At 32.4% G+C, this 16104-nt stretch overlaps 1 protein-coding gene across 2 annotated transcripts in view; it reads left to right on the top strand.

Moving 5' to 3' along the window:
* LOC124360826 overlaps positions 1-11758 on the top strand; it is a 46506-nt gene extending 34748 nt beyond the window's left edge. The window contains exon 6 of one of the 2 annotated variants that reach the window (XR_006922279.1): positions 8640-8763. Coding sequence is in view for 1 of the 2 variants with exons in the window: in XM_046814762.1 (XP_046670718.1) it covers positions 8640-11285 (2646 nt within the window). In the remaining variant the exon portion in view is untranslated. Of the gene's footprint in view, positions 1-8639 lie in introns of both variants that reach the window. The other variant, XM_046814762.1, reaches the window with a different exon arrangement.
* The last annotated feature ends 4346 nt before the right edge of the window (positions 11759-16104 follow it).

Consider the following 16104-nt stretch of genomic DNA (forward strand, 5'->3'; position numbering starts at 1 on the left):
ATCTACCTACTACTGAACTACAAGAGAAATGTTATTTATAAAAACACGATCTTGTGTTAATGATTATCTATCACCAGCTTCTATAACAAAAACATATTTTAGCGAACGGTAATTTGTTATTAATTAAGTTATTTACTTACGAGTTTAAACAAACACAATATGACATAAACACGTTTTAACGATCGGTAATTTCTGTGCTGCGTATTAGCCATTAACAAATGACACAGCAGATCTCCGCAGATTTGATTGTTGAATCCCGTCCATCGATTCTTGTGTCCGACTCTTTGTTGGTGATTCGGTGGTGTCGAGATTCGAATCGGGCACATCACTACCGCAAGGCATCTTAGAAAGATTTCAACCGTAGATTTAAATTTTGCATACTTTATTTTTTATATAGACTTGAATGATTTATATGTTGATTATGTCCATTCCTTGAGATGAGATCTGTTGGATCATCATTAAAGCCTAGCACTCAGTAAGCTAGTAAAATTTCTCTTTTGTCTACCAGCGAATGTAACAATTTCTTTTCTGTATGGTAGTCTGTAAGTATGTCTGCAGCACATCTAAAAAAAAAGAGCTGAAATGAGCTACACACTAAAAATGAAATCCTAGGATCCCCTGGAGTGGCTATATATACATCGTGTAGAATAAAAAATAGCAGGGTTAAAACGTATAACTTTTCAATGTATTGTAAGATACAAAAATTTTAAATACTATATATGATAGTTTTAAGATATGTTCTTTTTGAAAAATGCATAACTTTACTATTTACTCATGTAATAGAAAATATGATCTTTAGCGCCACAAAGAATCTTTGTATTTTGACGTTGTATATTTGGTTGATTATTTTTTATAAGGCTCTACTTTGGAAATTACTTTTTAGATTTTGTTTGGCCAACATCTAAAAGTACTGATTTTAAACAAAACAAAAAACTCATTGTACAAATGATGTTTCCTGTAATTTACTGAATGCTTTATACTCAACGCTCATTTCAATAAATTAAAATCCTGGATAAATAATACTTTTTGCATGAAAATTAAAATTGGAACTAAATTAAAACCTCGAAGAAACATTATAAATTTTTTTTTTTTAATACAGAAATAATTCACTAACACATATTAGAATCAACTTTTTTTTATATCATACAAAAGTTTGAAAAATGTGATTAGAACTCTAAAAATGTGTGAAATGCAACAAATGAGATTGTCAAACTGGTCAAGGAAAGTCGGAAAAAGTTAATGTCTGAAAGTATTATTTTAGTGCCACAACCCAAAGTTGTTACAGATGAAGTGTACATATTTGTCTTGAATATTGTTTTTAATTTGAATTTAAATTAAAACAAACCAGATAATTTTGAACATTTTGTCTTTCCAGGTGTTTTTTTTTTTTTTTTTTTTTTTTTTTTTTTTTTTTTTTTTTTTTTTTTGTGAAAAGGACTATAACACAAGAACAATATAGATCAAACCATCAACCTAGATGTTGAAAATGTAATATGGGTTTAAAATACGTGGTACCTCTTCTAGCGTTGATATAACACAATATTATGTCCTTATTATTTAAGGAAGTGTTTCCTAAAATAAATTGTGTTCGCCTATTTTTATTGAATTTAAGTTTTGAATCTAGGCTTTTTCCATCTGTATTGAAGACTGCTGTAATCATACCAACAAATAAAGGCTCTTCAAGAACTATATATATATATATATATATATATATATATATATATATATATATATAACAATACTGTCCTCTTTCTGTGATCTCTGCATTTTCAAAAATTTATGACAAAGTAATGAAATATTTTGATTCAAACATTTAGTTTAGGAAATCAACTTGGATATGGAGATGTTAAACTTAGAGAGTATGCCTTTCAACAATTCATCTTAATGCTAAAGATCTATGATGATCTAGTAAATAATATTAATTATGTAACTAGCTCATGTCACGATAGAAGAAAAGCATTTGATATGTATACAGAGTGGGCACACCTGGATATAATTTAAATGGTCCGAGATATCTATGTGAAACCTTGACTATCTATTATAACATATTTTTTTAATTTTTCAAGTTGTTGAAAATTTTCCCCCCTTTTCTAAAGGGGGTTAAAGGGGGGCAACTAAATATTTTCAAATACAAACCCCTATCATGTGACCCCTCATTTTAAAGGGAATAAAAAAACTAAATCTAATAATCCAAACTAGAGGTCTCTCTACGTTTATTTTAACAGATTTTATGACAAATTTACAATAATAAAATCAGTAACTGTCTTGTCCTGTTTATCGTAACATGAGTCAACACTAACGCAAATTCTAAAAACAGTTACCTGTTTTTAATGTAGCAGGTGTTCAAACTGTTCACCTTCGGCTGTTTGACAATGTGCTAGACGTGTGAAAAAACTTAAGACATGATAGGGTTTGTATTTGAAAATATTTAGTTGCCCCCCTTTAGAAAGGGGGGGCAAAATTTTCAACAACTTGAAAAATTAAAAAAAATATGTTATTATAGGTGGGGTCAAGGTTTCACATTGATATCTCGGACCGTTTTAAATTATATCCAGGTGTGCCAGGACATAAAACTCCACTCTGTATAGAATAATTCTATATAATAGAATTTTTACTTAAGATCTTTTTGAAGCAGTAATTCTTGATGAGTTGCTTGTAGTTAGTTTAAGAGTGATCTCTTTAATAGAACTCAAGGTTTCAAAATTTGATGAGTTACATGGGAACTGTCCAACAATGAACCTGTTAGACCAGTTTTTAGTTTATATTAATGACTTGTAATGGCAACTTTAAGGGAAAACTGATATTGTTCACAAATGGCACTGCCTTTAGATAGATAAATTCTGAATTGCATACTATAGAAAGTGGTATAAGTTATGATTAAACCTTTTTTAAGGAGTGATCATGCCATATGAAGTGGCAAGAAATCTCTGTAAATGAGTACGAATTTTGCATATCACACGTGAATAGAGTAAGAACTTTCTTGTAGTTGTAAATTTGTCTAAAATATTTATAGCTACAAAGAAATTCTATACTGGTAGTAATAAAAATATTGGTAGTAATTTTTAAGATCTATTTTTTATAACTTTTATACAAAATTGTTTAATAGTAACATTAGAACATGTTTTGGTGTGGTACTCAGCAAAACACAGATGAGTACACAGAGCTACTCTTCATTTCTTGCATTGATACGAAGTGCCTTTCTATTTCTTGGCTCTTGTCTTAGTGTTACTTCAGACAAAATGTTGGCGTTGAATCTTCCTTTCCCGCTCTATATTGAATGACAAAGAAGTGGGAAAATGGGCGTTGGAGTCTTTTACCAGTAGATGTTGGATTTTCTGAATTTTCATGTTGGAAATGTTCCAGTGTAGATGCTGGAAAAAATATGCACTCCATTCTTGATCCTTTGTATAGAATAAGTCTCTAATAGTTAAATAGATAGCTGTCTCTTGAGATTTAGTCTGAAATTACAGAAATATTGCTTTTTATTGGCTATTAATACAGTGGAGCATTGATTATCCGAAACAATTGGTGCAGGGGGGTTTTCAGATGATTGATTTTTCGGATAAGCGAACATCACTTTAAAAAACTTCTAGTTATTTTTGAGGACAGCGGAATGGGTGGGACAGCTAAAAACACGTTTTTGGACTAGTAAACACAACAGCACCTTATAATATTACACGAAAGTATGAAGTGTTATGTGAAAGCAACACGTAAAGTAGGGATTGCATAATTATACAGTAAATACAATTTTGGCTCAGTAGCTCAGTGGATATCACAGAAACAGTACAAAATTTATTTAAAATAAGATAAAGTAGGAACGGTATAAAATCAACCCAAAATTATATACAAATGATAAAACAGTACAAAATAACTTAAAAGAAAAAGTTAAATTTCGGTGGGATTTGGCTTTCGGTAACCAATATTTCGGATGACCGACTTTCGGATAATCAATGCTCTACTGTAATACTGATTGAAGGGGTGAGTGCATGAAGGGGCTATGTAACATTTTTGAAAATTTGGAGTTATTAGTATGGAAGAATGGGTTATGTGTCAATCTACCTTTTGGTGAGGACCTGGTAATCCTAATAATTATATTTAACTAGACACCCAGATGCAGAAGGGGCCATGTACACTAATATGAACAATATCAAATTGAAGAAAGAGTCATGTAACTATTTAAAGCCATAACCAAATGGAAGAAGGGGCTATGTGATCCCTTCTTGCATTAAACAGCTGGTATTTACCTTGACTTTAGTAAACACAGTGTGTTGGTATAAGTGGCATTGTTGATGTTTGTCGTGTTGTATTTGTTTAAGTAAAGCGGAGTTTAAATTCTTTATCATTATGATGAATGCTAGAGCCAAATTATTGGTTGATTTGGCTTTATCAAAGGCCAGAAGACATAAAAGAGAAAATATAGAAGAGAGAACAGGCACAAGGTGAGGCAGAGGTGAAAGCTACAAATCTTACAAAGGTATAGAAGTCCGTTCTAAATCAGTTGAAGAGGGCAATATTTGCCCAGAAAGTTGCAAATTGAGATGTTCTCAAAAAAAACAAAAGTTTAATCTTGAGCAAAGAAGAAACATTTTTAGATCTTTCTACAAAATGGATGTCAATGGTAAAAATTCTATTTTATGTAACACAATACTTGGTACTGTCCCAGAAAGGAAAAGGAAGGAGGCAATAACACATAAGCACAATACTTACAAGTATTTCATAACTTTAGAGGGAGAGCACTCGTGGCTTTGTACCAAATTAGCAAGAAGAAAATTGAAGTTATACAAACCAAAATGAAAAGAAAATCAGTCACCAAAAGGGGCCATCATGATAACAGGCTGAATAAAATCCCAGATGCAGTTAAAGAATATGTTAAGGAGCATATTTCAAGCTTCCTGCAGAACATGCTCACTACTCTAGAACACACAACATAAATAAAAAATACCTTTCCCCTTTGTTGACATTACCAAAAATGCACCGCCTTTACCTTGAGTTATGTGAAGGAGAAAACAAGTCAGCCAGTTACAAGATTAAAGAATGTTCAGACAGATAAATTTTTGTAAATGAATTTAATCTCTCGTTTCGTCAGCCCCGAAATGACACTTGCAGTACGTGTGATTCAGGGAAAGCTAACAATGAACATGTAGAAAACCATCGCGATGCTTTTGATGATACGAAAGCAGAGAGGGACTTAGCACGAACATCGAACAAAGTTGTCTACATCACTATTGACTTACAACAAACAATGTCACTACCGAGATTAACCACCTCGAAGGCGTTCTAACTCAGACAGCTATGGTTTTACAATTTCGGGGTTTATATTGTCACAAAAGATGTTGATAAAACGGTCTTTTATTTCTTTGACAGAACAACAGAGCTCCAAAGGAAGTACAGAGATCTTAAGCTCTTTACTGACTATCTTTGAGTTTGAAAATGTCATCAGAAATAAGGAACACCTCATTTTGTGGTCGGACACTTGTGGAGGTCAAAACAAAAACTTCTTGATACTTTGTCTCCACCAGTACCTACTTCATAAGAAGTTTTTCAAAATAATTTATCACAAATACCCTGAGGTCAGACACACTTACCTGGACTCTGATCGCGCTTTTGGTAGGATTGAAAAGATTCTACGAAAAAATGAGACCTTATATTCCCCAGAGCAGTATAGAGATATCATTGTCAAAAGTGGAAAAAAGAATGTAGTGATTGACATGACAAACCATTTTAGGAAAACGGACAACTTGGAGAAAGAAATGAAACTGTTAAACAGAAAAAAAGATTGTTTAAAGGAACAGGTTAGGTTTAGAGATGGAATCAAGTGGTTCAGAACTGACACGTACGGCTATTACATGTTTAAAGAATGCTACGACTACAACATGCCCTTTAAACAAGTGAACATCAACAGATCAATGAAGGATGATGAAACTCCTAATCTGGAAAACCTAGTTCTTGAAAGGGATCTGAACAAGAAAAATCCCGGTAACAAGAGAGAAGATTGACAACCTGCGGGAGCAACTTAAATACATTCCCGAAGAGCACCAGTGGTTCTACTGAAACATCATAGCTGAACATGACACACATGAGTATCAATGAACAGTGCCATAAGTGCAAGAAGGATATTACCATGTGACCAAAATATTGTAACGATTAGCTTACATTGTTTTATGCATGGTTGCACATCCACTGTTTCATGTAGCTTATGGCGAACAATTTTAATTTTTTGACAAAGATTTGTGTAAAATGTCTATCAATGATTTTATATATTTGGTAATCAAAATTAGTTTGTTCCCATTTAATTTGATTGATTGAAACCTAGAGTAACCCCTTTATTCAATTTGGAAGGTCCTCAATAACAACTACACTATAATGGAAGAAGGGGCTATGTGATTTGTAAATTTGTTAATAAATAGGTGCAAACTCCATTCAAGTCTAAAAATCTATCCAAAAGAATTTGATAATTGTTGGTAACACACCCTAAAAGAATTGGAGTCATATAGTGTACACTTAAAAACCTCAAACAAAAAAACTTTGAGGCCAAATATCTCAAAACTTACTTTTTGTTACATAGCCCCTTCATGCACTCACCCCTTCGATTAATACTAAATCAAGAATAAAATTATATTTGAAGATTCATGTTTCCAATCTTATAACATTTAAAAATGATTTATTTTTAAGGAAATGTGTGATGAGGTTATTTTGAGAATGCTTTATTTTTAAATGATTCAAAGTAGAATTCAATACAAAAGAGTCCTTTGGAGTGGGATATATAACAGTAACATGAATATAATAAATAAAAAGTAAATCAACAATAATCATTTTTATGACTAATCTCAAAATCTTGAAAATGAGAACTTTCATGTCCATTATTTCTTTATTTCAACGGAATAATCCAGAAGAATAAGCTAAGAAAAGTACAAGTAACTATTGTTTCCCCTAAACCTAATAAAATTTTCTTTAGAAAACCCTTCAATTTTGTATCTACAAGTTTACATTAAATTTCCCATTAAAATAAAAACAAATGTGTATTATTATTGTTTTCTTAGACTGTATTACGGTTTTTATTCAAATTAGTAACGAATAATGTTTAAGTATTACAAAAAATAAGACATGATCAGTATTTTATTCTTAAAAAAACTGTTTTACTTTCTTAAATATCTTCACTTTATTAAAAAATAAGGTTTTTTATTTTAGCAAAAAAAAAAGTATTGTAACACATTTTATAAGATACTAGCGGGCCCGGCGCGCTTTGCTGCGCATTTCAATAATTTTTTGCAAAAGTTGCCCGCGGCTTCGCACGCAATTTCCCGTTGAAAACAGTACACTATATTCACTTATTCTTTTTCTATCACATTCTAAACATTGCTGAGATAATTGATAGTCGTTCCATCGTGAGCCTCTTGGGCGTATTATGAAGGTATGTACCATATTCCTGCCTCTATCTAGCTGTTACCCACGGCTTCGCACGCAAATCTTAAGAACCGAAGTCCTTATATTACTTAGTAAATTTTTTTTTTTACTATAATAAATTTTAGATTAAATTAGTTATATCTCCGATACCACGATTGAGCTTGCTTTGTTGTCTCGATCGAGAGAATATGTACACACGGAGTTTTGAGAACCATACTTCTGTCAAAAAAAACAACTAAGGTTGATTTTATAACATTCTTTATATTTGTAGCCAACGTAAGATAGTAATTATGATATCTGCATTACTCTTCTGATCAAGCATGAGCATGGTTTATATTAAATAAATATTGCAGTTAAAGGTGAATTTTTACGTCAAATTTGAATTGTATTATCTGGATAGTAAAGTCTATGTTTAACAGTGATTGCAAAAACAGTTTAAACAAAATTTGTCGTTTCTCTTAAGCTTACTCTATGCTTTAAAACTATAAGTGTAATATATGTTTACAAAGAACAGCTGATTAAAAATTTGAAAAGACGTTAACATATGTTTGCTGCAATGCATTTCTTATGGGTATTTCTGTAACCAGTGGGGCGGAATCCTGAATCGGGAAAGGGATGGGCATAGCTTATAAACCTTCTCCGTGGAAAAATACATATACGTACAAATTTTCATCATGATCGGTCCAATAGTTCACGATTCCATAAAGGACAAACATACAAACATTCATTTTTATATATATAGATAGTTTTATATTCATTATTGTTTTAATATTATATTTAATTTTCATTCTGAACTCCGATAATGTAAGGTTGGACCTCAAATCAGTCTAAGCCTGTAAGATCCTACTGTAAGCCATATCCATGATACTGTCTTTACTAGTTTTGTTGTCTTTTTTTAATTGGGAAGAATATCAACATTTATATTCATAGTAATTTTTACGTATTGCTGTGAGTGTAGCCAATGTAGCCTTTGTACTTATGATCTTTCTGTATTCTGTTGAATGAGAAGACAAATTCTTTCTTTCTTTTCTTTGTATACAAATAGCCAAGTAACCATCATAGATTTCTCAACTACTTCTAAATCTTCAAAACACGTTAATTCATAAATAAAAAACACACTCGTAATATTGCACAATTGTTAGAATGTCTGTTTATTAGTTTTAAAGCAACAGGTAAACATTTTTATTGAACTTAAAAATGTTGGTAATAATAAAGACTGTCTGTTTCTGTTGCAGATCTTGGTATCTCAGAGCACTTGGGGTGTGCAGTCATTAAAGAGAAAAGGTTCACCATTACCATCTCGCCCTATGAAAAAACTTAAGTTAACTCAAACATCAAGCAGCCTCGTGAAATCTCCAGCAAAAAAATCATCAAAGAAACAAAAACAAGATACATCTGTTCTTAAACATAATACACTGATAGGTTCTCATTCAAACCCAATTTCTAATAAATATTACAGCTCAAGCAAATCTTTCTTAAGCCCCTTAAAAGAGACGAAACGCAGGCAGCAAAAGAAAAAATCAGCGAATTTTTCTGAAGACACAAAGTCGAATAAAGTCAATGAAAAGTGTGTAAAACCTAAACATAATAGCACTTTATCTACAAGCAAAGTATGCAAAAAGACGAAACATAAGAAATTTATTTTGCAAGAATGGAAATATAAAAAAATTGACTCATATCTGATGAAACGTTATGGAAAACCATCAGAGCCATCTCAATTAAGCAGCCACAAAACTGATGCTATTATTGGAAAATGTAATGAAAATCCGGAAACTGTGCCAACAAAAAAATTAATGCAAAAGATTATCGAGGACTGCATTAGTGAATCAAATACAAAAAAAGCTTCAGTGTATGGAGGAACTTCATCAAAAACCACTTTTACTTATAAATCAAATGTGGAATACAATAATACATCATTTAATATTGAAGTAAACTCATGTGAAGGCAGATCAACTTTGACATTAGAAGAAAATAACCCAATGTTTGACTCTATTGTTATTAATGAAGAGTCTGATATGTCACATCATAAGGACTTTACAGATGAAATGTCTTCTATCACAAATGATTCTCCAAATAATATATCAGATGATATTGAAGTAAAATCATGTGAAGATACATTAACTTTGACAGTAGAAGAAAATAACCCAATATTTGACTCTATTGTTGATAATGAAGAGTCTGATATGTCACATCATAAGGACTTTACTGATGAGATGTCTTCTATCACAAATGATTCTCCAAATAATATATCGGATGGTATTGAAGTAAAATCATGTGAAGATACATCAACTTTGACAGTAGAAGGAAATAACCCAATATTTGACTCTATTGTTGATAATGAAGAGTCTGATATGTCACATCATAAGGACTTTACTGGTGAAATGTCTTCTATCACAAATGATTCTCCAAATAATATATCAGATGATATTGAAGTAAAATCATGTGAAGATACATTAACTTTGACAGTAGAAGAAAATAACCCAATATTTGACTCTATTGTTGATAATGAAGAGTCTGATATGTCACATCATAAGGACTTTACTGATGAGATGTCTTCTATCACAAATGATTCTCCAAATAATATATCGGATGGTATTGAAGTAAAATCATGTGAAGATACATCAACTTTGACAGTAGAAGAAAATAACCCAATATTTGACTCTATTGTTGATAATGAAGAGTCCGATATGTCACATCATAAGGACTTTACTGATGAAATATCTTCTATCAAAAATGATTCTCCAAATAATACAGCAGATAATATTGAAATCTGTGAACAATTCTGTGAAGAAAACTTAACTGTGACAGAGCACGAAAGCAGGCCACCATTTAAAAATTCTGTTGGCACAAGAGATTCAGCTGAGCCATCAGTGGTTGAAAACAATGTAATTTTAAATGATACATCTGACGTTATGAAAGTTGATGGAAATTGTTGCAAACAAAACTTTAGTAATAATATTTTGACAGCACAAAACCCACCATCTAAGAATTCTGTTGATACAAAAGATTCAGATGAGTACCAGGATTCTGTTGACAAAGTGCCTGCTACTTTGGAAGAATTTGTAAACATACCAGATGACACTAAAGTTTGTGAAAAGTCCTGTGAAGAAAACATGAGTAGTAGAATTATTATGGTGGTTCCAGATCATATACAGTCAGTTGGCAATCCTGTTGATATGCAAAAACCTAAAGAGTCATTGGTTAAAGACCCTGTGAGTGAAATTTCAGCTGTTGCAGAAGATTCAATAAATGAGTCCATTGATGAAAGTGTAATAGAGACAAAACAAGAAATTAGTGAGTCTAATAAAAACTTGTATGTGGAGAATGAGGACTTATCTCAACGTGATAGATGTGACCAATGCACAAGTGTTGAAAGTAGTACAAGTCCTTCAGCTATTGTGACACCTATTAAAAACGAGAAATGTTCTAATAATATTAATAATAAAATTTATACTGAACAAACTAACTGGTTTTTCCCAAAAATAAAATTTATATCTCAATCTAAATCGCAAGGAAAAACATGTAGTTCAACTAATTCAAAAGGGAAGGTTAAATCAAAACAGAAGCAAGAAGAAAAAACGAAGAATGAAAATTCTAATCAACATAAGTTGAAGAAAAGTAGCCCAATTAAAATCGATGATGTCAAAATTATGCATAATATTGATCATTACTTTGCACCCATAGTAAAGAATTCCACTAGTTGCAAAGATTTTGGTGATGAAAGGACAAGCGCAGAAAAGAGTGAAAAGGGTGCACTAGCATCTGTTGTAGAGAGCTCTCATTTGAAAACCGTGTCTCTTCATAGAAACATTGAAAAAAGGCCATTGAATGAAGTAAACTGTAATATAATAACAAACATGTGTAAAGTATCCAAACTTTAATAAGGACGACGAATATTTGTTTGGAAAGATATATTTTTATGATTTAAGCAAGATATATTTTAATTGAGATTGTAAAAAAGGATTATTTCTTTGGGTGCTTGATTTTACCATCTGTAAACTTGTTAAAAAGAATCGTTAAGTTTTTCATTGAAAAGTGATGTATGAGTTATTTTGGACAGCATCGTCATAATAAGAAAAATAGCAATACAATTATTCAGGTGAATGTTGCTTAAGAACTACGGGTTTAAAATCCAAGTTGTATTTAATTTACTATGTACAAATCTGTTTTATTCCTGGAGTTTTATAAAAACCTAATAGTGAATAGTGATAACATGTTTTTAATGTTGGAACTTTAATGTAAGTACTCCATAACAGAGATTTTAACACAGTATGAAATTAATTGGAAACAATTTAATTGTAATGCATTTTTAAATAGCCACTATCCAATTTAATGCAGTCCACTCTACTGAAAATGTTGGTGTCTAAAGATTACTCTTTATGCCTAACATCCCATTCTTAGCTCAAAATAATTTACTGAGGTTCTTTTTTGAGGTTTAGTTTTATTTTTTTAACTTTTTATAATTTTGAGTAGCATACACAGAATTTCTGACAGGCAACACACTCTGAAGTTTGGTTTATGTCTGAAATTGTAATTAAGAGTCTCCCTTTAGTAAAAAATTAGCATTAATATATTTTGAGCTACAAGTTACTTAGTGTAATCAAAAGGCAGTAGTTTTAAAGTATCAACACTATCTGCAAGACAGGACAGACGTACTTTAAATGTTAAGGCATTTTTTCTTATTATTGTAAGAGAACACTCAAATTCAATGATAATATTTAATAATTTTATATATTTTTGTATATTGATTATATATACTGTATGTATTACAAAGGTGTAATATAACAATTTTTGCAATTTTTAAATGCTCTAAGGCTACTTTGTATCTACTAGAAACACAGAAACTGCACCATAACATTTTTATGTAATATAAATGAGTATACCAGAATTAGAATCTCATCTAACTAAAATATGCCAAACTTCAGATGTAGCCAAATCTACTAATTAATGCACAGATAATATAATTTGTTGATTGCACTTTTTCTTTTGAAATAATTACACATCCGGAATTGCTTTTGTAATATATATAAAGAGTATATGAAGACATGGCCAGAAAATGTTTAAATGATCATCAAAGAAATGTTTAAAGCTCACTAATTTAACAAACGGTTGTGCTAGTGCTTTGAGTTATCTTTCAAATGTATGTGTTTACTATTGTGTACATAAGACTTAATATTCATTTAAGAATGGGTTAACCAGTTAGTGAACTTTTTTTAACGAGCCAGTACTTTCTACTTTAAAAAAGCTCAAGTTTTCATACTCCTAATACATTTTATGTAAACCTCTACATTTGTATTATTTTTATTAATTTATCATTTAAAATTACAACCAACCAATCAATATTAAATTATTATTATTTTAGTCTTGTATCTTATAAGAGTATTTTATTGAATTAAATGCATTTCTATACATATGAATATTTTATAAACTGTGTTTTCTTTCCAAATTTCAACATTGCTTGTTCTGTATTGCATATGGAAGTTTGGTCATGCAATGAATGGCTGTGTGTGTGGTTGGACGTATGGCCTTGCAGCATAGTTACTAGTCAAAGTAAAGGCCAAGCAGACAATCTGATATACAGTTAAGGGAAAATTATAAATATAGCCACTTTCTATGCTATCATGGCTGTACTTTCAACATGGAATACAAAAGAATACAAAATAATTAAGTGTCCTTTTTGATGTCTGGAGTTTTATTGCTTCATGACAATGCCAGAACCTATCCTGTCATTAAATCCCAAAATCTGATTTTTGGATAGGAAAATATTGACCATCCACTGTACAGTCCTGACATAGCGCTGAGCAGCTTTTACATGTTCCACTTCCTAGAGAGAATCTCTTAGTCACAAATGACTACGTGAAAGAAGCAGTTAACAATAAGAATGTTAAGTTCAGCTCTAGTCCATCTTCAACTTAGTGCAGTGTCTGAAGTCTAACGCTGTGACAGACTTGACTCTTGGAATCTTGAGATCGAAAACAGCCGGTGAAGAAACTCAAAACGATATAGAGATATCGTTTTGACATCAGAGACACCTTGACTACAAACAAATGTAATCAAGATGAAGCTGCTACTTCAGACGCTGCACTATGTGGAAGGTGAACTGGAGCTGAACTTAACATTCTTATTGAATCAACCCTTCCCACCATTGCTCTACGTTATGAAGCAGTCAACAGTTCTCATAACAGGCGGCAGACTTCTATTACTTTGGCATCCAAAAGCTTGTAATACGCTATGAAAAATGTGTAAGAAAAATCAGAAACCATGTTGAAAAATAGAGAGAGATTTAAGGAATTAATGTAGCTTTTTTAATGTGTGATGGTATTATTTTTGTAAGAAATCTGTCTTAACTTTTCAATTAACCCTTGTAGCTGCATATTACCAGAAACATAAAAGAAACAAATGATGAAAGGGACAATAAAAGAAGAAAGATAAAAGGAGTCTAATATGCTTAAAAAGAGTTTAACGTGACTATATATTATGTGTCACATTTTAATATTGTTTCTATACATTGATAATTAATAGTCAAAATGGTGGGGGATCATAAGATTTGCAAGGGTGGTATTTGGTAATAAGGTGTGTGTGATCTGAAAAGCAATATATGAAATCCCTGAATCCTCAAAAAAGGTTTGGATTCGAGAATCAATTGATGAGTATCTTGCCGAGATTTTCCCCGTCACTACTAATTTGGCATAAGTCATGTTCAAGTCCCTCACTTCCAGTCCGGCCACAAAGCGGTGGGTGAAATCTTCCTTATGACAAACTAGTAAACTGAATCATTTAGACATGAAATTACAGTATTAGCCAAAATAAACAGTACTGAAGTGGTAATATTTGATTATGGTAAACACAGTAACATTACATATATAGATTTTACCAATGAATACAAGTCAGAGGAAGCAAAATCGGTTAAACTCAGGTATTAACATGTTTAATGTGACCCCCGTTGAGTTTGAGGCACTCGTACTGTTCTTGTAGGTTTTGCATCATTTTTATGAATAGGGGTTGTTCCATTCTTCTCATACATATGGTTATTTTTTTCTTTGAGTTGAACGATGGTAGTAGGTGGGTCCTCGTGAAAAATGTTTTCTTTCAAAATTCCCCAAACGTAGGCGTCCGGTGTTGTAAGATTTGTGGAGTGGGCTGGGTAAGGAAAGTTTGTTCTAAGGGAGATGAAACGGTTGCCAAAGGTTTGTTGGAGGAAAGCAATGTTGTTAACGGCAGTGTGACTGATTGCGCCATCTTGCTGGAACCACTGTGAATTTAACGGCAGGTTTTGTGCACGACAAAATCTCCTGAGGTCCCTCACAAAACGATCAAGAATGGCCCTATATCGATAGTGATTTATAGTAAGAGTCTCTCCATCGTTGCCTTCAAAAAAGTATGGTCCCACTATACCCCTCCCAGACAGCACACCAAATGGTTAAACGCTTACTATGCTGTGGCCTCTATACAACAATGTCAGGACGTCCAAGAAAACGTGTTGTCTGCTTATTTATGAGACCACTAAGGTGCACATTGCATTCTTCTGTAAACCATACATTACTCAGCAACTTAGATTCTTCATAGCATATTGCTGACATAGAAGCACAGTACTGAACTCTGGCTATTTTGTTTCTACAGTTCAAAGGTTGTCCAGTTTGTAAGCTGTAGGGAAAACCACCAATGTTTTTGAACATTCTTCGCATTGACGTATTGCTAATATTCAGTTAAAGAGAAGCTCGCATTAGGCTTCTTTTCGGTGACTAACACTTGCTGCAACACTTCCATGGTTTTCACTTGTACAGACAGTAGTTGGGCGACCTGCAAAGCCCTTTCGCTGTGTCAAAACACTACCTGTTCTTCGAAATTTTTCAACAGCACTAAGAATCATTGCATTACTAGGCGTGTTTTTATGGAAAAGTTCTTGAAAACATAATGCAGTATATGACAAGCTTGGCCCACCCGAACGTCCAAATCCTTATGAGCGAAAATAATGCTCTACGATAAAAACTTTCTCTACCTTCGTTGTTAGCACCATATTAGCAAAAACTAACCTCAAGTAAGAAAGAAGTAATGAACACGAAGCCGTGACAACAATCGACAATTCAATCAGCTGATCGAAAAGGCACCTACAGCTGATTCAGTTTCAGAACTGTGTATTTTGGCTAATACTGTAGTATCTGTTGAAGAAGTCTGAAGAGAGTCTTTTATGATCATTAGGATAGTGGCGGTAAACCTGCACTCATGGCCTTGACTCCTATAAGTGAGGTGGAAGACTTGCCATAGAGAATAAAAACACGAGATGTAAATTGAAATGTCAAAGTGGCTTCTCAAGCGTTGCTTCAAGCACATTTTTGACTGCAGTTGATTTTCAATATTTATGTTTCTGATCGCCGCGAGTCTGCGACGTTTGTAGTACGGACATTGCCGATATTATACAGATTTCGTATTTCCTGTGTCTATGTTTGTGCAATGCCGCGCGACTGTTTCTGTGCGCGGACGTCTGCTGGTTGGCGGTAAATAAACAAACGATCGCTAATTGTTGTTTTTTCCTCCTAATTTGTGTGGTTGTTTTTCGGATATAAAGTATGTTTTTTTACCATTTAGAAAAATAGTTATGAGAATTACACGTATGCCAATAATTTGTAATTTGAACCTAGTTCATCATTGGCAAGTATTGGTTTGATATTATTTAAACCAGATTTAGGCTAAAAGGGCCAC

The sequence above is a fragment of the Homalodisca vitripennis genome, chromosome 4 (genome assembly GCF_021130785.1).
Source record: "Homalodisca vitripennis isolate AUS2020 chromosome 4, UT_GWSS_2.1, whole genome shotgun sequence".
Taxonomy (NCBI): Eukaryota; Metazoa; Arthropoda; class Insecta; order Hemiptera; family Cicadellidae; genus Homalodisca; species Homalodisca vitripennis.